The sequence below is a fragment of the Paralichthys olivaceus genome, chromosome 20 (assembly GCF_024713975.1).
Source record: "Paralichthys olivaceus isolate ysfri-2021 chromosome 20, ASM2471397v2, whole genome shotgun sequence".
In the NCBI taxonomy this organism is placed as follows: Eukaryota; Metazoa; Chordata; class Actinopteri; order Pleuronectiformes; family Paralichthyidae; genus Paralichthys; species Paralichthys olivaceus.
In genome coordinates this window covers 15,277,672-15,304,028 of record NC_091112.1, presented here as the reverse complement: position 1 = coordinate 15,304,028, position 26,357 = coordinate 15,277,672, and the positions used below count along the sequence as shown (strand labels likewise).

General features: G+C 42.7%; 2 protein-coding genes across 6 annotated transcripts in view; both read left to right on the top strand.

Moving 5' to 3' along the window:
• Positions 1 to 26,357, top strand: part of nrsn1l (neurensin 1-like) — a 152,699-nt gene that overhangs the window by 35,992 nt on the left and 90,350 nt on the right. For 2 of the 5 annotated variants that reach the window (XM_069516808.1, XM_069516806.1), the window contains exon 1: positions 9,938 to 10,202. The exons of 2 other annotated variants lie outside the window; for them this stretch is intronic. The gene's annotated coding sequence lies outside the window, so the exon portion shown is untranslated. Of the gene's footprint in view, positions 1 to 9,894; positions 10,203 to 26,357 lie in introns of those variants that run through there. One more of the 5 variants, XM_069516807.1, reaches the window with a different exon arrangement.
• sox4a (SRY-box transcription factor 4a) lies at positions 860 to 6,924 on the top strand. The gene has a single exon (XM_020090691.2). It carries the CDS (start codon positions 3,820 to 3,822, stop codon positions 4,936 to 4,938), a length of 1,119 nt encoding a protein of 372 aa, XP_019946250.1. The 5' UTR covers positions 860 to 3,819; the 3' UTR covers positions 4,939 to 6,924.

Here is a 26,357-nt window from a genome sequence, read left to right as displayed (position 1 = left end):
TGCTTCACTCTTTTCTCATCAACTTACTTTGCTCCCTCCTCTGTTTTCTTCTACTCTTATTTTCAGCTCCGCTTTATTCGTGTTTTACTGTCAAGGACGTGGTCTTGTTTCATCTTTGCATTCAGGTGGTACTTGCTCTTCCTCCGGCACGTTTCCTCTGTTTCTGTGCGTTCACTGGGTTTTATTATGCGATAGAAAGAAGGAAAGACTAAGGTCAAGGAAGGAAGGAAAGAAAAGTTATTATTTGTCTCTACGTCACGCAGCTAAAGCTTGAAGACCAAATGTAAAGAGAAGAGGAGGAAGAGTTTTGTTGATTGAGAGAGATTATATCTGACACATGCAAAATAACATGTACACCTGAACAATGTAGTGATACATAAGGCCTCAAAAATCAGGAGGTGAACTTACGTTTCTCTTTTTAGGCTTGTTCTATTAGACTGCATTATATTGCCAGGTGTTTCCTGTTATTATTTCTTCTTGGCCTCTTCAAAATATGACTAAAGAAGGAAGGAATAAATTGAATCTGTCTTCTTATCTTTTATAGTTTTTCTGTTTTTAGTACTGATTGTCAGAGTTGGGGAAGATGTAATGACACAAGGAAGCATTAGGCACCGCGTGTTCTACTGCAGCTTAAAAATAACTGGCCTGGTTGGTGTTGTTGTGCAGGGGCCGACAGCACTCGGTGGGTGACATTGTGAGATGGGCCGCCTACACTGTCTACCACGTCCACACAAAACCCAGAGAGGACAAACTCACTGTGGATGAGTCACACAGAAGGCAGAGAGAGAGAGAGAGAGAGAGAGAGAGAGAGAGAGAGAGAGAGAGAGAGTGTGTGTGTGTGTGTGTGTGTGTGTGTGTGTGTGTGTGTGTGTGTATGCAAATCAGTGCTTAGTTTTCAGTTTATTTTCTGTTAAACTGCAGCGTGGATGGGTGGGACTTCCCACCAATTTTAAAACTTTCAGTCCCTGGAAAAACTCCAATTCAGTTAGAGCTGAACACGCATGCACGCATGTACACGCACACACACACAAAGGCCTCATTGTGTTTTACCCCAGATGACGAGCATGCAGGTCAAAGGGGCACGTCATTCCTAGGCAGTTGAAAAAGGCAAGTACATGGTAATGAGTACCTCTGTGTGACTTCACACAGAGACGCACACTCACGCTCACTGTTTTTTTTTTCTCTACAGCTCACTCCCATTTCCATCTCTTTGCTTTTTGCGATTGGATTCTTAATTTCCCTCTCGCTATTACGACACACAGGCTCTCTCTTATAATAAACTCGGCTCCCTGTAAAGAGGCACACTTACAGTCGCGGCCACATGCTGTACGCTCATTTAGCCTGCAGTTTGCTCTAGGGTTAGCCTGACATATCGGGTTAATGTTTATGTTTTATTAAAAATCGCATATTAAAGAGCGTGTCAGTCATCTCTGGAGTAATGGAGAGAATTCTACTTTGCTGCAGTTAATTTGGTTTTAATGTTATTTTATAAAGCCTTTAAAATCACTTCCCCGCTACGGCTCTTAATGGAGTGTTTTAGTGTTCCATGGATAGCAAAATGCCATTTCAAAGGTTTCTCATCCACTATGATACAACTTTGTCAAAAATCTATTTCTGCATGTCGAATCATGAAAATCCTCCAACATCAACATCGTCACTGAGAACCCCACACCAGCCTAGCTCCAGTCTGCGCCGCAGACACATTAAAGAAGTCTGTGTTAGAGCCCCAGCCTCCCACAGCACTCTCTCATAATGACACTATCCCTTTAGGCGTCAACAATGCTGAGACAAAGTGCAGGTGTATTTGGGGTAAACACATGACTCCGGCAGCTCTGAAGATGACAGAGCGCTGGGGCCAGTGCGTTGGGGCTCAGAGTCCCCGCCGCTGCCAGAGCTGTGCATCTGCCAGTGACGAAGGGGAAAGCTACCTGACAGCTGCCTCTCACACATCAGATAAGATTACAGGTATATCTGCTACACCTGTTTAAACAACCCAGCACTCATGCCATTGTGTGTGTGTGTGTGTGTGTGTGTTAAGCTCGGGGAAGTAGGTAGGGCAAGATAGCAAACTAATCCAGTGGCAGGTGCATGCTTGTAATTGAGGCAGCTAAAGATATAGACTGATGAAAGAGCTGATTATTATTTATGTGTTTGGTTTATGTAAGCACACAGCGGGCAAAGAGGTTGAGTTGGGAAATTTTAAAGAGTTCATGAGGTTTGTTTTTTTTCCAGCTTGACATGATCTTTGTCATAAATTAAGAATACACATTATGACTGCATAGATGATGTTATGTTAGAGCGCACGAGGATCTAATCAGATCTTTCTCCTTGGAAAACCACTCACCCGGTCTTTATTTATCACCGCCCGCGTGTCGTGAAGGTGGTGCGAAAAACCCTCATGACATCACCTGGATGATTCAGTGATGGCGCCTCGCAGCAGCAGAGGATGGAGATAAATCTTCTGTACATGTTAACACACAAGCACATGCATATGTATACACAATGTACAGCTCCTCAGCTGCCTTTGGCTCTAGCCTGACATCTAGCGACACAGGCTGTAATGTGATCCTACATGACACAGGCATGTTAACATGACGGGGGCTGTGGAGGAGGAGGAATCTGTGCATAGCAAGAGCAGGAAGCCGATGTAGTGAGAGTGACTGTCTTTTGTGTGTGTGTGTGTGGCCCGGATATAATACTTTCATAATATTCCTAATTATTGCTTTTGAGCGTGCTGGTTCACCATAATGCACTGACGTAGAGTGCAAACATCATCGCCTCACTTGCATGTGTTTATAGTGGCTGTTGTGATGTAATGTTGCGAGGGGCCGCTGTAATGATTTGTAAATGACAGGTTGGTTGAGTGATGTTTGGGTGGGTTTAACCCTTCGCTACAACCCTGCTCACCGTGCCGCAGGCTGACTAACACAACATGTTGTGGCTGCTTTTGTGTTTTCTCAGCATTTCCCTGTCCCCCCCCCCTGTGACACACAATCTAAATTTAGCTGCATCCTCATGAAACTAATGAATCTCTAAGTATATCCTTGTAAACTTCCCCATGCAGCAGGGGAAAAGGACACTGTGTTCCATTAATACATGCTCAACACTTACTTATATATGTAAAAATACACACACACACACACACACCAAGTTCGTCTTTCTTCCAGTGGAGTCTGACAGGAATGAGGTCAGACACACTGATCCTCGTTGCACATTATTATTATTATTATTACCCGTTTTTTTATTCGGCCAATGGGAGGCCAGGGGGAGTGGCTCGGCTGAAAAATCAGGATGGAGACAGACGCTGATTGGCTTTTATATCTCGCGATGAGGGTATATAACAGCGAGGTTCTCGTTGTTGTGTTTACAGTAATATTACAGAGCGCTCAGGAAACAGGGAGACTATGAGAAAGCGCAGCTGCTCCATTCAACCACATGGTTCCTCAACCGCACAGACAAGCTGCGCTGCAGACAGCCTGGTTCACTTAAGGGACTTGCACTGCTGTTCGACACAGCGGCGCGTTTGCACTCTTGCAGGGCGAGTTTTCAGCCGCACAGGCAGTTGAAAGTTGCTGTTGAATAGATCCGGGATTTATTTCTGTTTTGTCTCTGTGACAGTGGAGAGATCCCGTGTCTCCACCACGAGCTGAACTGAAGAGAGACAGAGGAGAGACTTAGGTGAACTTTTTTTTTTAGACTTGTATCCATCTGTCTCTAAAGCGCCTGAAATCAGACCAAGTGAGGAATACATATATTTTTTGCGCACTTGAACTTTGTGAAAGCCCTGCACTGAGTGTTTCCAGACACCTGGAGGAGAGGATGGTGCAGCACATGAGCCAGACAGAGAGCGCCCACGCTCACTCCCCCGGCGGGGACTCCACGGACACGGGAGAGATGGACTTGGAGATGGATGCGTCTCCGACCCCCGAGTCTCCCACATCCGGGGTGCGCAGCGACCTGGCGTGGTGCAAAACTCCGACTGGCCACATCAAGAGACCCATGAACGCGTTCATGGTCTGGTCACAGATCGAGAGGAGGAAGATTATGGAGCAGTCGCCGGACATGCACAACGCAGAGATCTCCAAGAGGCTGGGGAAGCGCTGGAAGCTGCTGAAAGACACAGACAAGATCCCGTTCATCCGCGAGGCGGAGCGGCTCAGGCTCAAACACATGGCCGACTACCCAGACTACAAGTACCGGCCCAGGAAGAAGGTCAAGTCGGGGAGCGGAGCAAGTAAGCAGGCGGACCGCGGGGAGAAGAGCGGGGAGCGCAGCGCCAAAGCCGGCGTAAAAAGAAGCAGCCCCGCGTCCAAAGGAGTGAGCAGGACGCACAGGCAGGGGAGCGTGAAGAGCGCTGCGGGGCAGGACTATGCGTCTCCCGGTGACCACCAGGCGCTCTTCAAATCCAGGTCAGTGTCTGGGGCCAGGCAGATCCCGGAGAAGCGCGCAGGAGAGGCGAGGCGCGGCCACATGTTCGGCGGGTCAGGCAGTCTGGAGAGCGGGCCTCCCTCTGTGGGAGTCCCGGCCAGTCCCACCCTGAGCAGGTCGGCGGAGTCCAGCGACCCGCTCAGCCTGTACGAGGAGCAGAGTCCGGCGGCCAGCGAGTCATCACACACCGCGCGCCTCAGGTACTCCCGCGCCTCCTCTCCGACACCGTCAGCCTCTCACTCTTCCTCATCCGTGTCATCCTCATCATCGGATGAAGAGTTCGAAGACGAGCGGCTCGAGCTGAACCCGAGCCCCGGCTTTGAGAGCATGTCCCTGGGCGGGATGGGCTTCTCCGACGCAGAGCTGGACCGGGACTTGGACTGGAGCTTCGGGGAGTGCGGGGCGGGCTCTCACTTCGACTTCCCCGACTACTGCACGCCGGAGGTCAGCGAGATGATCTCAGGAGACTGGCTGGAGTCCACCATCTCCAACCTGGTGTTCACCTACTGAGAGGACCACGGTGGAGAGGAACCGGGACGTCCCCCCACGTTTTGAACTGTTCAGCTCCCCAGACGGGCGTGTGAGTCCAGACCAGAATATTTCCGCCATTCTTTCACTGAATAAGGGAGAGTGAAGACAGGAAAGAAAAGGTGGCCTGTGTGCGCGTTGAAACCCGCAGGAACGCGCCGCTCACAGACTTGGATAGCGCGCGGTGAGCTTGACGGGAACGCGCAAACGGGGGAAATGCTTAGTTTGCATTTGGACACAGAGGAGGAGTGAATGTAAGCAGAGAGCAGTGAAACACACGAACTTCAGCTCAAATGTTCAACCCAATCCGCAGAGGATGAGGACTGAGACTGAACTCTGAAACTTAATGTTATTTAGGGTCGGGTAAAGGGACACTCACCGGAGAGATCGTCATGTTGGGTTTTGTTTAAGATATAGCCAATTCACATTGACCATCAAGTTGCTATTCAGGTGCAGTTTTTTTCCAAACTCGAAATAGTTTCAATATCAGCACGCATGCCCTCCGAGATAAGGAGGATTTTGTTGTGGTTCAATGCGTAAAAATGTTCATTGCTGCGTAATTACGCAATTTGTGTGACCATAGGACACAGTTCACTATCACCAGCTTCTCTTTCAACGGCAGGACTTAAAACAAAGACTGACTCCAAACTTCAGAAAACCTTTTCTGAACCTTTTTAAACACTCAGTGCACAATTCAGGACCAATGTTCCCCGACGCGCATCCTTTCTGCCTAGTGCTTCAACTTTGTAGTTCCAATGTGTCAGATGACGTTTTTTATATTGATGTATTTATACCGGCCAAACTTTTTTATACATAGAAGTATTGTTCTCGTACAGGTCTCATTTGTGTTTGTGCACATACACCTGTCTGTATCCTGCGCGGAAGGGCTAGAAGTGTGTCTTATTTAAAAATGTCTGACTTCTCTCACTTTTAAGGAGATTTGAGTGTGTCATGATTTTCTACTTGTATTTTTGTACAAAATCTATAGAAAGGGGGTTTTCCTGGCGAGTGGGTAGCCTACAACATTGTTGTTTGGATCTACATTGATGTTTAGACGTGCAGAGGGGGGGTTTGTTTGGCACAATCTGACCTCACACAGTGTTTACAGTATTTACCCACATGCTTCTTAATGGCACAGTGACTCTAGTTTCACCAGCCAAGTAAACAAAGCACCACTGAGGCTCCCAGCCTGAGTGGTGACGGTGTTTCCAGTACACATAGACCTAAAGTATATGAGTGAAAGATCCCAGAGAGTCACTGTTTTGGATAGAGCTAATACCTCTGTGTGCTTTTTATCAAGATAAGTTTTATTTGAACCACTGGATGGAATTTCACACTCATTCCACTTTGCCTAGACTTTGGAGGGAGGGAGATGTATGAAGTGCTTCATCTGTTATTGCGCAAATTGCATCAACAAAAAAAATAGTATTTAACCTTTCTGTACCTGTTGGCTAAGTATAGCAGGCTAATTGTTTTCCTATATTATGGCATGGCAAATAGCATTTGTATTTCAGATTCAGGTATATGTAGCTATAGCTGTTGTGTTTAAGATTTTTAAAAGAATAATAACATGAAGATATTTATGTAAACTGACTGTACTATAAGCAAAGATTGTGTGTTTTATGTATGATGATGATCAACGACAGGCACTAGGACAGCCATCTTTTGACATCCTTATATGTTGAAGATGATTGTGGTCCAGGATTTTTGTTTTGTTTTGGGTTTTTTTTAACTTCAAGACACCTTTTGTATCGTCCTTTTTCTTTTTTCATTCGTGCAATATGCTGTGTATGATCATGTTTTGTCCAATCATGCCAATATCATTTGATGTTTATTGCTCAAAACCAGCCAATGTTTGGGTCAATCACTGCCTCTCAGACCTCTGTACAGATTGTCGTTTTTGTTTTGTTTTTTTTATTTGTTTTTCTTTTCTTCCGAGAAGGAAATAAAATCAGCTGGAACTGAAAAGTACAAAGTGTTTTCCCTCTCGTGGTTTTTTAATCATCTGGGCAAAAACTTACCATCTATTGGTTAGCCAACAGTTGTGTGTTCAGTGAAGAGATAACAAGAGCAGTCCCACATATTGAAGCCGCCTTTTCAAAGGAGAAAGCATGCTCAACATAAGGTAAACCTTCATTATCACATTCCACAACTGAGCCATATTCAAAAACTCCTATCTCGCGTTGTGATGTTACACTCTGTTTGTGCATGTAAATATGAATGTGTGCGTGTGTGTGCATGTGTTTGCCGTAGTGCAGCTGCAGACTGTGAATCGATAGGAGTGGTCTCTTTCTCCCTCTCTTACTCCATCTGATTGTACACGTGCAGAAAACGTGGCTGCCATGGAAACACTGTATCCAAGAGAGAGGGCGCAATCCACTGGGGAGCGGTGTGCCACTGTGTGTGTGTGTGTGTGTGTGTGTGTGTGTGTGTGTGAGTGTGAGAGAGAGAGAGAGGACACAGACTGATCCGTCAGGGTGGGGTTTGAGGGGTGCAGGGGTGTCAGACGTTTCTGCAAGGCATGACTGGAATAAAGGAGGAGGAGGGGGAGTGTGTCTGGATGTGGGGGGGGGGGGGGGGGGGGGGTTGCCAAAGGGAGGGAGTGAGGGAGGGAGGCAAGGGTGCAGAGGGAGGTGTTTGTCTGTCCTGGTGGATCGAGCAGGAGACTGTTCCCAAATCCAATTAATTCCTTCTGGATGCATTCATTTGTCTCGTACATCTGATGAGAAAGGGAGGGAGGTAGGGAGAGACAGAAAAAGAGAGAGACCCCTTAGGTACAGTATTTAGTGTGTATCAATTTACGCCCTATTCCACAAGAGACATTGGTAATTATTTCCATCTCTCTCTCTCTCTCTCTCTCTGTCAGGAGAGCAGTGTCGTCTCCAGCTTTCCTCTGACATGTCAGGTCGGGTAATGAGAAAGATAAGGCATGGTCATTACACACACCCATGCCGACGACGAGACGCTGGCACCCACATGTCTGCAATAAGCCTGCAGTAGTGCGTGAGGTGTGTTTAAGGTGTCCCTGTTTTGTCCCCATGCAGAGTCAGATGGATATTTGAGGATAAGCAGATATGGGTGCACACGCTCACACACTGACCCACTTTAAGACATGAGTGTAAGCACACATGCGTTTAGACAGCTGGCTTGTACACTAGTTCTACTGTCTATGACTCCACTATACATTTGAGACATAAATATGCGTTACTAGAATACATTCATCTGACAGCTTTCAGATGACAATTATTCAGATTCAGACAACTTTATTGATCCCAGGAGGCTAATTCTTTTTCACAGTGTGGCCAATTCATATAAATAAAACTTGCGAATAAAGAATAAATAACACAAACTATGTAGCAGCAGCATTCAGACGTTAACAGACCAGAAGGTGAACACACTGGCTCTCTCAGGAGCCACGTGATGACTAAAACACTGGCATACGTTTCAGTAACCACTTTTTAAGCTTTTAGTAGATTAGTTTACATTATCAAAAACATATGATCCTTTTTGGCCTGTCACAAAAAAGTCTAGTTGGTGCCCCTTGTTACATTTCCCCATCCAAGCTTTTAACATAATTTTTATTTAAGTAAATATCCAGAGGAAAAAATATCCAACGTTTGATCAAAAACGTATTATTGGAAATAAGTTAATAAACAAAGAATACACACTTGTGTTGCAGGACTTTTTTTTTTTTTTTTCTCCTTCTGCTTCATTAATCATCTCATGATCATCCAGATTTATATCGTGACCTTTCAGAGGGGGCTTGACCCCCGGGGATGAGGAACCACTGGAGCAAACTGTCACAGAGTAATTTAAGCTGGGGTCCACTGTGGTCCACATGTTTCACTTAATGACACTGAATCCTGTTGATGATCATGGTGACTTTTATTTTTCAGTCCCCCGGTCCAGATAAAATAAAACACAACATAGATCAAAATACACACAAAAGACAAAAAGATCGAAAGAAACATAAATATATGAATATTAATTTCTAATATAAAGACAACCATACCAATGTCTCCACAGTTGGGATTAAGTTAAACCCTAATATTTGATAATAATAAAATAAAAAATTTCAAAGTCATTGAGTCAATTTCATTTTTATTTTTTTTATTTTTATTAAAGGTCTAGTGTGTAGTATTTGGTTATATTTAGTTGTAAAGTTGAACACTGGACGCAAGCCCTCACAATTCCTTCCTGAATATGACAGTGGCTGCAAGAAACATAACAAAACGTGCAGTCTATAGAGCCAGTGTTTGATTTGTCCCTTCTGTGCTACTGTAGAAACATGCAGGTGATGGAAGACATCTTTGAGGGGGACCTGCAACATCTGTAGACATGTAGGGCTCATTCTAATATCATAAAGACGTATGTTCAGGTGATTCACAAATGAAAACATATAATCATTAATATTATATTTCATTTCTACCAATAAATAAACCCTGCTATTTTTTTTACATACTGGACCTTTAATGGGTTTTTTTGTATTCCACTGTGCCTCTTGTGAATGTTACTCATCTGTCTGCATGAGTACAGTTAAAAATATATACATGCTTCAGACAATGATACACGACCCGATAGAACTGCATTAGTGTGTGTATTTCCACCAGGGGTTTAATATGCACTGTCACTAAGTGACACACCTAAGTCCCCAGGAATATAACAGTGACAACATGTAAGATAAACATGGCCATAAAGAGAGAAAGGATCACTGCTCAGTGCTGGGCTGATGCACTGAAAGCCCTTGTGGGAATGATACAGGAATAATATAGAATATTAAATCGACAGCAAGTTGAGATAAAATTGCAATTAAGTCAACATAGACGCACTTTTCAACACCCCACACGCACCATAGGTCCCTGCAGGAGCTCTATAGAAGCGCAGGGGTGATTTTTCGAAGTTGAAGGCGGGACACAGAAGGCGTGAGGCGCGCACACACAGAAATAACACAAACACCGCTGTCATGGCACGCAGCCCAACTTTCTTTCATTGATTGCAGCCATTTGCGCGCGTCTGTGCAGCATCCAAGGGTCGATTAAAAGAGAACAAGATAGAGAGAGAGCTTGTGGGAAAAAAGCGTTTGTGTGGAGATTAAAAACAGAGAGGAGAAAAGTCTGAGAAGTGAAACTGAACTTTTGTCCAGAGTCATGTGTCAGCGTTAGAAGTGGAGACAGAAGACGAGGGAGTGCAACCTGGGATGTTTGTGCGTAAAAGTTCGGGTGAATTGGATCAGAGGTGGAGGACAGGTAGGCTACAACCACCTCTTTATTGCTGATATTGTTATCTATTTAACGCAGCACGCACAAATACTATCATCTTTATTTACCCTGGAATCAAAGTTACTTCTTCTATTTCTGTCAATATGAACTCAGAAGTTGTTGAGGAAATGTGTTTCCCCAGAGGAGGATTGGCATGTCTGTCTTTTATCGATGTATTAAATGGTTGTAGAGGCAGTTTGTATTGGACATCTGATACTTATCCTGGACTATAAACGCATCTTCTGCCAGATCACGCTCCAGCGACTGCAGCCAGTCAGAGATGAGCTGCAGCCAAATGCTGCTCCAGCTTCAGTCTTGTAAATGACTCCGACAATTAAACGCTGTTTGGAAAGTGTGCATGTCCTGTTTCAGCACAGCGAGGGCTGGACAGCGGCTCCGTGCGTGTGCGTGCGTGTTTGTGCCTGTTGTGTATCAACAGTTTGTTTGTTTAGCCCACGGTATCTGATAGGTGGGGATTTCAGTGACCAGATGTACATTACACTCTACAAACCAACATAGGGGACAGTTAGCAGAGGATTAACCGATGTCTGGCAGTGTAGGGGGGTGGGGGGCATAGTACAGGACATGTTTGCCCCAGGGCTCGTGGCAGGATAAACAGGGTATGTGCCCCCATTAAAGTTCCATCAGTAGATAAACTGTGGACTGATGGAACTGACAAATCGTGGCACACAAACATTTGTAAACATATGACTGCAGCTCTTTAATGGTTGGCTCCTTTCAATAACTAACAATGAATAAAAGATAAATATGTTATCATACTGATATGTGGATTCACCTCAGGTATCAGTATATTGATAACAGATTTATTTAAATAATAACTCTGTGTGTTTTTTTCAGCCTGAAGCAGAAGTTGTTAATTTTAACTTAGATATTAGTTCAAAGGTAAACAGTCACATAATTATCTTAAAACAATATAACATTGTTGAATTGGTTCAATTCATTGCGTTATGGATAAATAATTATCTTTTGTCTGTTTGAAACAGGCAAAGCACAAATAATTTAACAGATTGTGCTGCAACCATAATATATTAACTTAATAGTGATTTTCACATATTCATCAACTGTATAAGAATTAGGAGATTTAAAATTTAAGACAATGCTGATAAAACTGGTCTGGTGACTATTAATGGAGAGATGCTGAGTAAACACCTTTTACATTACAGCCGTGGGACGAGTGAACTGAGCAAAATGTGTCATATTGATCTTTAATTATATTATGCGTGGGCATACTTTATATTTTGTGATTAGACTGTTAGTTATATACAAAAAAGTCTATTTTAATAACCCAATGGGTTGTAGGAAAGGTATTTCAAATAGCAAATGATTAATCATTCAACCATGTAAAAAACCTGCAGATCTATTTATGACCCAAGGTATCATTTACCTTTTAAGTCTTTTTTTATTCTGAAAGCTGAAATAAAATATCAATCATGGTTGAGAAAATAAAACTAAATTACTTCTCCCACCTTCCTCGAACAAATCAGACATCCTTCTTATCAGCCGCAAGAAAAAATACCTTCCCCCTATACTTCTCGCACCTCATAGCACCCTGTAAAAACTGGTGTCTTGCAAGAAGAAGAGAATCTGTGAGTGCAGACAGTTTCAAAGAGCACGAGTGTTTACCGACGCTGTGGGACACAAGAGACTGTATCACTCCACCTACATCTAGTCTCAGGCCTCGCAGCGTGTATTCAGACATTGTGGCACATAGAGAAGACATTGTTAAGCACTGTGCCGTTATGTTTATCATGACAGAGGATTTCTGAGTCATGGTGGCAGGTGTTGTACTGTAGTCTGCTTGAAGAGATAGGGACATGTTCTGAGAACGCTCAGGCCTGAGGCTTGGATCATACTTTCTAAACGGCTTACGTGGAAGAGAGTACAGTCTGGTTTGTGCAGAACCAAAAACCGTTGAATAAGGTAATACTGACTCTGCACAAGAGGGTTGATTTGTGTATGTGTAATTATGTGCTATCGTATCTCCTTAGACTTGGCCCAGACATGGTACTTTTCACTTGTGATCTTGAGATCCAGGGACTGAGCTTGAATTGAAATGCTCAGTTTGTAATGTGTCATTGTTACTGTGACAAAAGCATTACATCATCTGACAGTTCCAGCACTTCACAGAGCCTGTGCCAACGTGGAAGGACACCAAAAGGAACAATTAAATAAAAAGGAAACAGTGTGACTTGAACTTGAAGATCCAGTTTCAAATGTAACTCAAACAGTACAACTGAATACCAAACCTGATGTGTATTTATAGAACATCTTTCTAGTATTATGGACTACTCAAAGCTCTTTGCAGTAAACAAGCTACATTCGCCCATTCACATACACATTCATATGCTACTGTTAAGCTGCACTTCTATCACTGATCCTCTGGGTAGTGGCACCTCAGTTTGCATTCAGTCCCCAGCAGCAGTACATCCAGCTCGGCCGTTCACCCCATTGAATGTAATAGGCAGTTGTCACATGAGCAGTCCGAGCCCCTGAACCTGGTTAAACTCTTCACCTACACGTGATTTGTGTATCCGATGTAGCATGTGGATGTCAACACCTTCTCCAGTCAGCAAGTCATCGTCCAAATGTCACTCGTTCTTTTGCTGAACACAGTCTTGTAGTGGTGTTCCTTAACTTAGTTGAGGCCCCTTCTGTCCAAGTCTGAGTTTGAGTCAAGTCCACATTATCTGCAAGTCCGAGTCATCAAGGTTGAATTTGATGAAAAATCTGTGATAGCAAAAAGCACAATTCAGGGCATCTGTAGATAACACTGTTACTGATGGTATGTGAATTCTTACATAGGCTGTGTACACATGTGCCTACCCTTGCACTAAATTAAATAATGTAACTGTATTAATGAATATTTCAATATATTTTGACAAATGATCATGGCCTGGTACAAAAATAACTGACAGAGTCTGGGACCTCATCTCCAACATCTGACAGAGACCAAGTCAAGTCACAAGACTTGTGTTTGACTCAAGTGACAAACACAGCCTTGTGTACAACTTACCCAATTGTTTTTAAGCCATGTTAGTAGCACAACTCTAGAAATAGCCAAATCGGTTGGTCCAATGTTCAGTCAACCACTTTGTACCATTTCAAATTAGCTCTACAACTGGATTGTGCCCACAGGACGAAGCTTTAACTTTGTTCTTTGAGCACCATCAAGACTTTTTCCTAGTACTCTCAGAAGATTGCCATTTGGGATTTTGTTTTGATTGACTTATCGCTACAATAAAAGAGGTTTTAAGCTCTGAAGTTTGTCTTAATATACAAGTGATAGAGTGGCTGTATAATCTTGAATACAGAATAAATGGTTTAGTCATCTTAAATTTCATTGAATTTCATTTAATTCAATAAAAAAAAAAATCCCCTCATGTAATTTAAAAGAACTAAGTGTGCATGAGTAGAGGGTGGAGCAATACCCTGGGGAAATTGGGCATACCAAAAGTTCGGAGATGTAACAGGAACAATTTCAAAATGAAATGCACTTGAAAAGTGTAAATACATAAAACATGAAATGATAAAACATGATATATTTTGCGCTTGTTTTCTGCAGAGGTGTCTTTTGTGACACTTTGTGTTTCAGGATAGACTATGAGTAACACCCTGGAAGAGATAAACTCTGATACAAGGGAGCAATTGAGCAGAAGGCAGGCGGATGTGAAAACAGACTACTAATAAACAGAATATGCTAAACAGCTCCAGCAGTAGGATTACAGCTCCATAGGGGCCTGAGGTGGTTGGATGGCTGTCAGGACCAGACGGAGGCAGACAGACCAACACCTGAACAAACTGCTCAGGTGTTGTGGTTTGTTTTGCTCTCAGTGGATCGGCGCTGTCTGTCAGATGAAAGTTCTCCTTGAAACACAGCAATGGGAGACTTGATGACAATTTCTCTTGTCCTCTCCATCAGCTGGATGCCCACTGATCAGCAATTCCGCGAAGCTTAGAGTAGAGGTGGAAAGGAATAGAGGATGTGAAGATGCTTTTGATTACCAAGCCTAAGATCTGGTTGTGAAGCTCTGAGCTACATGCTGGGTACTCGGGGAGAAAATCCTCTGGTGGGCTTTAGGAGATGTTCTCTCAAGCTATTTGAGGGATGATGGTGTACTCTCAAAATATGATAGCCTTGATGGAGCTCAGTATTGAGCCCTTCATCTAAGGGTTGACTTCAGGTTTTAATCGCTAAAGTTATTCTTCTTTCCCTATGATGAGACTCTGTACAACCTTTTTATCATACACTGTATTTCAAACGCAACACAGTCCTTAGAAGGCATAGATCATGTTCCTTTTTTCAAAACAATAATCAGTTAAACTTCAAATTCCATTTCCTGAATTAAGATCAGTTTATAGGTGAACTTACCTTACAAAGTGATATTGTGCGCTTTATGCTGCTTATGCCTCATGATGCCTTGGGAGCACCATTCCGAGTAAGGTGTTGCACAGACCAGTAATTGTTCAGCATTTGTGCCATCCACAAAATTACGCAGCTTGACGGGAGCATTACAGGAGGCACAGGCTGATGCTCAGGCAGCAGAGGAAAGCATAACATATCTGTGATGCAGGAGCAAGAGAGCGGGGGAGTAAAGGGTCCTCCTATCAGGAACCACACATCCTACTTAGAGATGGAACGGACTAGATCAGGTACAGTTGACTGGTTCTTATAATTTATGTTGTTATTGTATTATTTAAATGGCTGGTGAGGAGTCTTTGGTGTCACTTTTAACACATCCAGCATGCCTTTATTTTAACATCATTTTTTTTGAATGGCAGAAGCACTACATTTACTAAAAGCAGCAGACTCAGCAGGAGGTGGTTGGGGTCGATGGCGGTGTACTGTCACACCTGAATCGGGGGTTCACCACCAGTGTCCTGTCGCGTGAAAAGTTTCAAGAAAGATTGAGAAGGAAAAGATTAGGGAGAGATTGGATTATGCTCGGTCACTCGGCGCACACAGAATAAGATTACTGTGACTTCAAAACTATAATGTGGTCTCATCAGAAGACAATAGCATGCTTCAGTCGTGTGTCAACTTTCAACGCAGAGGATGGATGTCTATTGGACTAAGTTGTGTTGAAAAATGATTCTAAAGGGTCCAAACAAAGCGTCCATCAGTGACAAGCTGGGAGAGAAACCACCCTATACGACCTTGTGATTTTAAATTCAAGCCAGTGGCTACATTGTTTAACTCCCCCTGCCTGAAAAACAACTCCACTGAGGGCCAGAGAGTTTGTGAAGTTTCCTCTGTGCTCGAGCGGCAAAAGGTCACTTTTGTTATAATATTTGCAGGGTCAGGAAGCAAAGAGATGTTTTTTTGTACTGAGCTGTGGTGACTTTCAGAGAGGAGGAGGCTGTTTAGATTTTCTGCCGCTCTCCTAATGGCAGTTTAAAGTTCAAATATGGGCTTTTGAAGCCCATTCCCAAATGAGGCTCCTGTGGCTATGGCCATGCCTCTGAATGAATACGGAAATGAGTACTCTCAACGGCAAAAAAAGAGGTAATGCCACTCATTATGGTGACTCACTGGCAGTCGGTCTAATCTATTTTCCTTTTTCTTTTGCATTATTTTGTTTCCTCATAAATTGACTTATTAAGGCCAGTCTTGTGTATCCCGCAGTGACCCCTGCACATTAATGGCAGTGAGCAACAGAGTTATTTAGCCTCAAAACTCCTCTAACAGCATAAAAGTGTTCTGTCAATATTGGGAAAACATGAAAAATAGGTGTTAAGAAATGCCTTCCAGGTTGATGACTGATTTAACTTCATGGTGCAAAGCCTCCTGTAAATATATAACTCTGTGTCTCTAATCCAAGACGGTGCAACGGCTTGTCAAATCACTTTTAAATGAATGCATTTATTTAGAACTGGCAAGTGAATGAGCAGATGTGTACAGGAGAGAGAAATTGGGTTATAATCTTTCCATATTCTCATTTGTCGTGCCCATGCCTGTCAGCAGCAGTTAGGTGCAGAGTAATGATTTCTAATTGTACGCCTCTCACTGCTGCCAATTTCAGACCGTGGTAAACCGATGGTGAGCTCTGTCAAGAAATGTTAGTGATTGACCCTGTTCTCTTGCTACCTTTGGCTCGTCTCAGCTTCTCCTGACATGTAAAGAAAGAGTCAAAACTGTTCTCGGACTGAACAAAGCAATAAAATTTGTGCTAGAAAGCGAGGAACTGGGGCTCTTTTGTGGGCCCATATGTGCACATGACGTGTGCTTGTGTGTAAAGTGTATGTGTGTGTGTGTGTGTGTGCGCGTGTGTGTGCGTGTGCATTGCTGCTCGTCTGGAGGAACTGCGAGATATGTTGTTGTGACATGTCTTGTCTTCCGTTCTGTAGAAAAACAAAGACAGTCACTGCTGGATCCAGACAGCATAACTAATTAGTCACGAACACACATGTGCGCACACACACATATACACAGCATGGATACATGCAGGAGCCAGTGAGTAGGATATGATGTCACCTCCATAACCATAATTACCCATCATAAATCATGTGGTGTGACACCCTGTCACCGAGTGAATGGGTGTCCTATGTGCCAGCCAGGGATGGCTGCACTTTACTACTGGGTGCCACGATGCCACCATGGTCCGGACTTGTGTTTTGACGTTCATTTTTCTTTACTCATTATGGCCTCCTGAACGATACAAGGTCCTTAGCTAGCGTTTAGTAGCACGCTGCATGGGGCTGCAAAGGCTATGTAGAGTGGGTTTCTCCTGGTGGTTGTTTGTCTCTTTGTACAGAATAGAATAAAGCTTAAGTAATGTAGTTTGGATCAAATTCATATGAGTGTTATCACACTAAAAAGAGTGCAAGCAGGATATTTTTTGATATCCCCGAATTCAATCCTGATAAAACAACATTTTCACAGCAGCCTACACTATGGAGAATATTGATTTGTTTCCACTAATTACACTGCAGTTATGGGATCAAATATTACTCAGTTATGTTGAATATTTAATGGTAATCTCGTTCGTTGATTTAACAGGACTTTGATGAGAAGGTAAGGTCAGCTAGAGCAGTGGCCGTTCAATACCTGCTGGTTGCAGCTTTCTTTCTGAAACTGTGACAGTGACCTGCAGTAATTCAGCTGCGTTAAGTTAAGACCGTTTGCTGGACCTTAGACAACAGAACCCCGAAGCTGCTCCACCGCAGCTGCACAAAGAGCTGTTCACCTGTTTATTGAAAGTTCAGTGAAGCTTGACTCAGTGCACAGAACCCTGAACTGGAGAATCAGTTGTCGTTGCCATTGTCGTGACCGTGCTGTTGTTGTGATTGACAATGTCAGTTACATTAATGAATCCCAGCCGCTGCTGCTTTCGCTGCTGTCATTCTGGTTTTATTACTATTTAACGTATCACATGTCCAAATAGCGCTGCACTTCCTTTGGCCATGTAGATAGATGTCCTCTCTGTGTGAACTATAGCCATGCACTGCTGTGAGTCACATTAGCTCAGTGCAGACTGGAGGTCTACGATCACTAGCTGAGCACTGAGGCAGAAGAAAGACATCGGTAGTCTTAACATAATGCAGGAAATGCAAAGAAATAATGACCCAAGGAAAACACAAGTCTATTGGAATGTTAGGAGGTATAAAATAAAATAATAATAAAAAAAACAATGAAAAGTAATATACATGTATATCCAAGGTTGCAACACGTGAACTCTGACTTTTCAGAAAATTGTGGGGTTGTTAATCTCCACACATTCATGTGGCCTCTTCTCGGAAATGCTGTAAACAAGACCCCTGAGTAACAAAAGTAGATTTGAGTAATTACCTTTTCTGTTGTAATTAGCAAATTAGATGAGTAATTAATTTTCAATGAGTTATATGTAATGAGAAAGTGGTGATTATGTTTTTCAAGAAATGTGACCAACACTGAGTAGCAATAACACATATTCATGCGTACTTGAGGGCAATCCAATCAAAATGTCACATGAATTAATTAAACATGTCTTCCAAAGACAGCCAATGCAGTATTAAATAATTACACATCAAATATTAAATTAAACACGTATCATCGCACAAAAGGTGAATGGAAATCGTATCTGAAATCTAATGAAAGGGCAATACCAGCTCACTGATACATCAGTGCATTGAGTATGTGGCCATGTGTGTGTACTTGTCCTTTGCGCCTATGCAGCAAAGTGTCCTTGCTGTGTGGAACAACAACATGGGGAGTTTTCATTCCCTGTGGATAGGCACACATGTACCCTCACACACACACACACACACACACACACACACACACACACACACACAGACACACATTCACAAGCAAAACTGCTGACGGTGCTGAATAAAGCAGCTTCCCTGTCACTAAAGCCCTTGAAGTGTGGAAGTGGCTCCTGCAGTCCTTCTGCTGTTTAAGTCAAACCCACACCACCACCTCTTCCTCCTCCTCTTCTTCTTCTCCCTGTCTCCTGTACCTTCCAGCTCTCTTTTTGTTCTCACAGTAATTCCACACATTAACTTGACTGCGGTGACTTTCATCAGAAACAACACTTCCAAAGTAATTCTATAAAATGTAAATTGTGCAAATCCCACAACCCAAACAGTTAATACATTCGAGCCGCGCCGAGATGATAAATGGCTCTCTTACCCCCAAACCATAGAGAAAGCAGGCAGACCCCTGCCGCCTTCTCCTCCATCTCTGTCTTTCTCCCTCCACCCGTCTCTGACATATAGATTCATGCACATCCTTTCTTCCAACCACACTCCACTGCTCCGCAGCCCTCACATATACTGTAGCTCACACGCTTGATCAAATATACACAGAGATTCACTGAGCTATATTCGTCTGCTCCTTGCTGTGTTTTTTTGCTTGTGTAATCTTTCCTTATATAAGTAGATGAGAGGCAGGCGGGGTCATTGCATCTGATACAGTGCACTCGGGAGAGGCAAACAAACAGGTCTTGTTTGTGTGTCACGGATCGTCTAGACGCTGATCAAGGTTGAATATTGGCAAACGTATCAGACTTGACACAGAGGCTCGTCAGAGTTTATGTTTGTTTTTTGTCCTTAGAAAAGAGTTTGGAGGTAAAAGTGTTCAGATTGGGATGTAGTGGATAAAGGCCAGAGTGTGTTACATGTAGTTATAATCTCTATAAACAGATTCTGCTTGTGAAAATGCAGGATCTGTCACACTACACCGCTCCTCCTCTCCCTTCACTGGGTAGAGGTGGCTGCCCACATCCGCTTCATCACTTGTGTACCATGCTGTGAATGGATCGGGCCCAGTCTACATCCAGGACGTGGTTAAACCTTACACCCCAGCCCGTCCACGCCGCTCTGCATCGGCTTGCTACTCCCTCACTGCCAGTTAGCAACCCAACAAAATCACGACTCTTTGCTGTCCTGGCTCCCAAATGGTTGAACAAGCTCCCCATTGAAATCAGGACAGCAGAAAGTCTACACATCTTCTACAGCAGGCTAGAGACACATCTACTCCGACTATACCTTGGTTAAGAAGATGATGTCTCTTTTTGAAGCTAATGTACTAACATGATTCTTGCGGCTCTGGGTTTGTACCCACATGGTTGAATGCACTTATTGTATGTCGCTTTAGATAAAAGCGGCAGCTAAATGATACTGATAACGTAATGTAATCATCTGTAGTCGAGGGACAAGATGTCTGAATGTCTTCTGGTATCCGTTTTTAATTTAACCAATCACGTTTGAGCAGGCTCTGTTTGCCTAAAGGTAAAAAGTCAGTGTTGAGAGCATATGAGGTGGAGCACAATGCATCGGCTTTGACTTTGTAATTAATTTGCATCCATATGCAGATAGCTGTTTATAGAGACTAGCCAAAATATCATCTGGAGCTAAAACACCTAAAAATGATCACTGTTGTGTGGAGAAATATCCATGTGGGCTCATCAGATTGTAACCACTGTATGGTGAACAGAAGATGGAGTCTTGGCCCGGATATCTGCTGTCTCTTCCGGAGGCCCACAAAATATATTTACACTTCCAAAACTATTTTCTGATTACTTTAACCAAACTGAGATCATACTCAGAATAAGCAATAACTGAGTACTGACATTAGTCACATTATGTCTACGTGCTCTACATGGAGTTTTCAAAAAGCATTTTGCAACATCGACATATGATAGTTACCATCTGCCTGATGACACATGCCCTGGGAGTAAACAAGATGGAAAAATAAAAAGGAGCTGCAGCTTTTACAGAATTAGAAAGATAACACCAGATATGGTATATGGTCAGCGTACATAAAATAAGGTTGGGGTTATAAAATGTTATTTAATGATGTGAGTAATAATCAACAGAACTCTGCTCTGTAACATGTAAACAGGAATATACATGGAATATTTCATTATAGAAACTCATGTAAACACTATCATGGAAATAATGTCTACAGAATTAAGTCAATAGTCAGAATATTGGTGTCTATGTTAACATAGTCATTCAGCCATTTTTCAGTATTTGATTTCTTAAGGTACTTTCAACTGGTGCTTGTGTGGGTGTAAAACACATCACCCTCTGTGAGCCAGAGGTGCTTTCAACAAAAAGCTTTGATGAATTTGCTGCTGTTTGAGTCACCACTCGCTGGCACAGACCGAGGCAAAAGTAGACTTTCATTTATACAAACTATTGTAGTTTTCACTTTTCATTAAGCTCCAGATTTAGTAACAAAAGTATTTATGTTTTCACACGTTATATAACCAACAGAAAAATATTTAGTAAGAGACTTAACATCAATTTCACTCTTAATACATTAAATCAGGTGAATATAAACTGGTTTTGGTTGCATTTTTCTGACCTCTGATTCGAGGGGGAGGAAAAGACAAGGAGATGAGAGACAGAGAAAAGAGAAGATGAGAATCATCTCTTCTCTTGCTTCTATATGTCGAGTGAAAGAATATATTTTCCAGATGGAAAGGTCTGAAAGTGTACACAGGCACCGAGCGCAGCACTCCGCAGAAAACCATGTGAGTAAAGTGCGAGGGAGGGAGGGAGGGAGGGAGGGAGAGAGGCTGGTAAGAGTACAGAGTGCACATCTGTAAAAGCCATTTTATATAAGGTATGGAGAGGAAGAAGGGAATAAAGATAAATGTCCTGTGACATTCTGAAAGTGGGCCAAACCAAGGTGTTTTAAACTGATCCATATGGGGCGGGAGAGGGAGACAGAGCCTTTATCATCTTCGTGCAGTTTTAAATATAGCAGTACAGTATTAACTGGTCTATGTTGGTTTATGTACTATTAGGTTTGACTTTAGTGTTTCTAAAACTCCTGCCAACATGGTGTATGAATCAATTCATATGTGAGGGTAACAGGAGACGGAACAAGAGAGTTTTTTTCACTGTGAAAAAAGGTGCACAAGCACCTTTTTTGCTGTTTTTTTCCCATTGGTTTACTTTTGTGCTCCGTAATTTCAATTAAACTCTCAAACATCTCACCTTCAAAAGTTGAATGAGAAAACAGCATTCGGGTGTCAGACTCTGCTAAATGAAGGTCAAACATCAAGTGAAGTTACAAGGGCCTCTGAGTGAGCATACCTCCACCAAGGCTAATGCTCTATCGCGCAGTGCCAAATTAGCGTTTCCCATTCATTATCTAAACTGTGGCAGCCCGCCATATGCTAATTTGTCCTGCCACAGTTTCATTGTGAACCTAAATTATTTTTACACTCCTCATAATAACATTGAGGAGCTCGAACTTGGTGTTTTGCTCTATTGCTGCGTTGTATACCTGTTTGCAGGGCTTCGTTCCCATTATCATCCATAAAGTTTTTACCCACCTCACAGACAAACAGGCTTCATAGTTTCAGCTGCAGTTTTGCATACCTGCAAGTGACAGCATGCAGTGTAGTTCTCTCTTTCCCTTAAGAAGTTATCTTTCACTCTTCAGTCTGTGTACCTGTCATTCAGAATATGTTGCCTGTGAGAGCGGCATCGGTGTGCTAACACATGCACCCCTACTACCCGCTTTCTGGATCTGCCTATTCATTCGGATCCACACTAAAATTTAAAGGGTTCTTTCCTGGCCTATACCACATCCTTCCACCAAGTTTTGTGGTAATCCGTCCAGTAGTTTTTGCATAACCTGGCTAAGTAACAGACAGACAAACAGAACGAAAACAAAACCTGCGAAAGTAATAAGGGTAAGACTATTAGCTGAGGAAGGGGGACTTTAAATTGGGGTCATATCTTATATCTTAGGTTACATATAACCTTTTAGAGACAGGTTTAAAAACAAATGATCAAAATTGAAGCAGCAAAGGCCAAGGGCAATATCATCTGCGGTTACCTCCCTGATGACCTCAACAGGGTTATCTCACAGTAAGCGTGGAACGGGATGTTCAGTAATCCCTCAAAAGCATAATGTTTGAATCTCCACGTTTTGTAAATTTGGTCACATTGTGAACACAGCTGCTTTAACGTGATCTTGCCCTAACCCTATACAAAATAAACAGTTTTCCCAAAAGATTCCTAATACAGCATGAGAGAACCATGTACTGTTCTAGAACAGAAGAGACGTGACTTGTGGCAATTCCCTCGCCGTTAGGTATTATACTGTTCTGGGCAATAGATCACGCATGTAGCAGCCATGTTTGACCTCAGATTCTCCAGTTTCCGTAGCCCCTAATCCCAGGGGATGATTATATAGTGGTTCCCTCCCTCCAATACTATCTCTTCATCACTTAACCACCACATTTTACAGTTCTTTTTCATCTTAAGTCTTGATGAATTACATTAGAGATTTCAGCTGTGTGGGAGAGGCTGGTATAACAGTTAGATTTTCTTGGTAATGAAATGTGAAATGGGTGGACTCGGGCCCTCACCATGCATGTGTGAGAGTTAATGTAAACCAGCTATACTGTCGAGGGGAAATGTGATTTTTGGCAGGCTAAGATGTGGTTTGCTGGCTCTCTCTCTTTTTCTCTCTCACACGCCAGCTGGGGTTAGACTGATATGTGTTCTTGAAGGCCAGTGCTGATATTTTTGGATTGATAGTTTTCAGTCTTCAGTGTAACAGTCTCTGTGTCAAAGAACTCCCTGTGCTGTTCTTATAGGTGGACTAGCCACCCGTCACCCTGCTGACATGTTTTATCAAGAAAACAACATTAAATCATGCCAAAATATATTCACCATGAAAAGGGAAAACCACACCATGATAATGACTGTCAGTTTTCTCTGTTTAACTAAAGAAAGTCAAAATCTCACTCTACTGTATCTGCAGCTTTTATTTCAGAAGCAATTTTAACTTTAACTTCTGTTGTCATTATTTATAAAAAGCTCAAACATGATATATGACCTTGGTAGCAGTTTGAGGGAATAGTGCGGAAATCCTCCAGAGGAGGTGTATGTGTGAACGAAAATGACGAAGTGAGAACTGATGACACGCATGCGACAGACGCAAAAATGAAAACACAAACAGGAAACAAATATCTCTGGGGGCAAAAAAGTGGTATCACATGTATGTCAAGGGAGTTTGTGGAGATAAGGGTCCCCTACGACAGTAGCAGGTACTTACAATATATAGTTTCAAGAAACAATTAAAAAGTAAGTTATGTCTATATAAAAGGGACATTTAAACTGTAATATTGATTATTACTCCATGTAATGTGGCTTTTCAAGCTTTTTAAAGGTCAGGCAAACTCTTCTTAGTCTCTGATGTCTCAATGTTCAGTATGAGCAGGGGGAACAACACTAATAAGCATTGCACAATGTGGAGGCAAACCAGAAAGTATTTTGGAGTGTACCCTGGGTGATCATATTGCATGCTTACAACAACCGAGACACAAACCACGAGCTGGCACTAGCTGACCCTCACATTCCTGTGTGAATCGGTTAATGTATAACCATTTAGAGTTGTCCAACATGATTAAAACAGATAGTGTAATCTGTGCAGGATTAGGGCATCTCCCTTCACTTTTTGGTTTTCCATTACTCTCTGATATCTTAACTACCCAAGTTGAGTTGTTTGGACTCCCCCAACCCAGCCTACCCCTTTGCAACTGCATACAGGCCTACTGTGTAATGTATAATCCACAGGTGAGGACCACCCTGCCAGAAGACACACACACACACACACACACTTTCATCCCTTTCATACATGTATAGGCATAAGACACAGACAGACACTCCTGTACACATTCTCAAAGACACCTGGACATACACGAGATACACCCTTGCACACACCGATACACACACACGAATACACACACAAACACATATTTTAAGGCACATACCTAAACACACACTAATGTGCACGCATGTTCATGCCGAGGTGAAAGGATTCCTTGTTCTTTTATCACTGGTATAAGATGACAAGGCAAGTTTGCTAATGTCAGAGAGGGTTTCTTCTACTATTACACATACAGACAGACACACACATGCACACATACGTATATTAAACCCTGAATGCCAGCAGCTGGCTCACCAAGAAGACCACACACACTCCTACCAACACACAGACTGAGTCACAATCATGGCTACTGATCCCTATCATACATGCTTACACACCCTCAGCAGTGCCATATGGGGAGCAGCATTGGTGGCTGTGTGGGATCAATGGGAACACCGCTGGCAACTGCATTAAGCTCTGGGGACAGACCATTAACCTTGACTGAAAGACAGACGCAGAGACACATTTCTGTAGCGCCACGCAACTTCATACAACTTCTTCAGCTTTTCAGTACAGTGGAGGGAAAGTTATCACACATTCTGTGATACATGCAGTCTCATGATTTTTACCTCCTTCTGTTTCAGGCAGTAACAGTGTGTAAGTAATAACTGGGTCATTTCCACTGTGGGAAAGAGAAACGAGCCCATACACAAGACAACCCATCCATTTTCCCTCCTCCTGTATTTGTTCCTGTCCTCTGTCGCTCCCACTGTCTGCTTCCTCTCTCCCTCCCTTTTCTGAGATCCTGGGGAAAGTCCCAGTCACTCACCCTTCTCTCTCTCTCGCTGTCTCTCCCGGCTTGCATTCCTGTACTAAGGCAAGGGCCCCTTCACACTGTAAGAAATTCTGTCTCTGTGTAGCCTGTGAGTGTCAGACTCAATCACTCGGTCTGAGTGTGAGAACATGTCCATCCATTTCTAATTGCACTTTGCAACAGTGTTGAAAGTGGTCTTCAAGAGCTGTAAATATAGCAGACAGAAAAAGGCAGGAAGTTGAAAATATGTTGAGGTTTTGATAGCTGCTACAGCTGCAAGCCCCTTACAGACCCACTGTAATCAGTTTACTTCAGCAGCACATTGCTCCCACTAAGTGGACTAAAGCCGTTTGCTTTTGCTGCTCTCTTTTCTGACGTCTCAATTCACTGTTACAGTTAATACACTGAAATTCTATTGCCATTATGTTTATTATATATGAATATTACTTATCATATTTTTGCAATGAAAGACTGACTTGGTTGTCGTCTGTGTAGTATGTACATTATAGTGGCAGAAATTACTGAAACAAAAGTGATATTTAGAGGAGAAACAGGAGTAATAGCAGCACAAGTTGTAAAAATAGAAGTAACGCCAGCAGCAGTATTAGGAGTAGTAGTACTAGTAGTGTTAAGGCAAAGATATGGGATAGGAGCTGTACTGGGAGTAGCGGTTGTAGTTTAGTTATAGTAGTGGTAATAGCAGTTGTGTCAGCAGTGGTAATTAAGTTGTAGTAGTAATAAAAGCAGAAGGAGTAGTAGTTGCACGTTGATGTAGCACAGCTGGTAATTGTAATAGTATCAGTAGTACAGTAATAGCTGTATTAGTAACATTTTCAGTACAAATAGTTGTTGCATTATTAGTGGTAGTATTAGCAGCGATAGAAGCATTGGTAGCTGTAAGTAGTAATAGTAATTGCAATGGTAGAGGAGGTAATAGTAAGCGTGGTAATAGTAGTGGTTGTAAAAGTAGTAGTATTAACAGTAATGTCATTAGTGGTACTAGTAGAGGCAGGGTTAGCAGTAGCAGTAATCATAGCATTAGTAGAAGCATTTACTGTTTTGGTTAGTAGAAATGGTAGTAGTCAAGTAGTAGCAGGAGCAGTAGTGGTAGTATAGCACTAGTGGTACTACAAATTATTGTAGAAGATTTACAGAGGCAGTATCATAAGTAGCAGTAATAATAGAAAATATGCAGTAGTGGTGGATA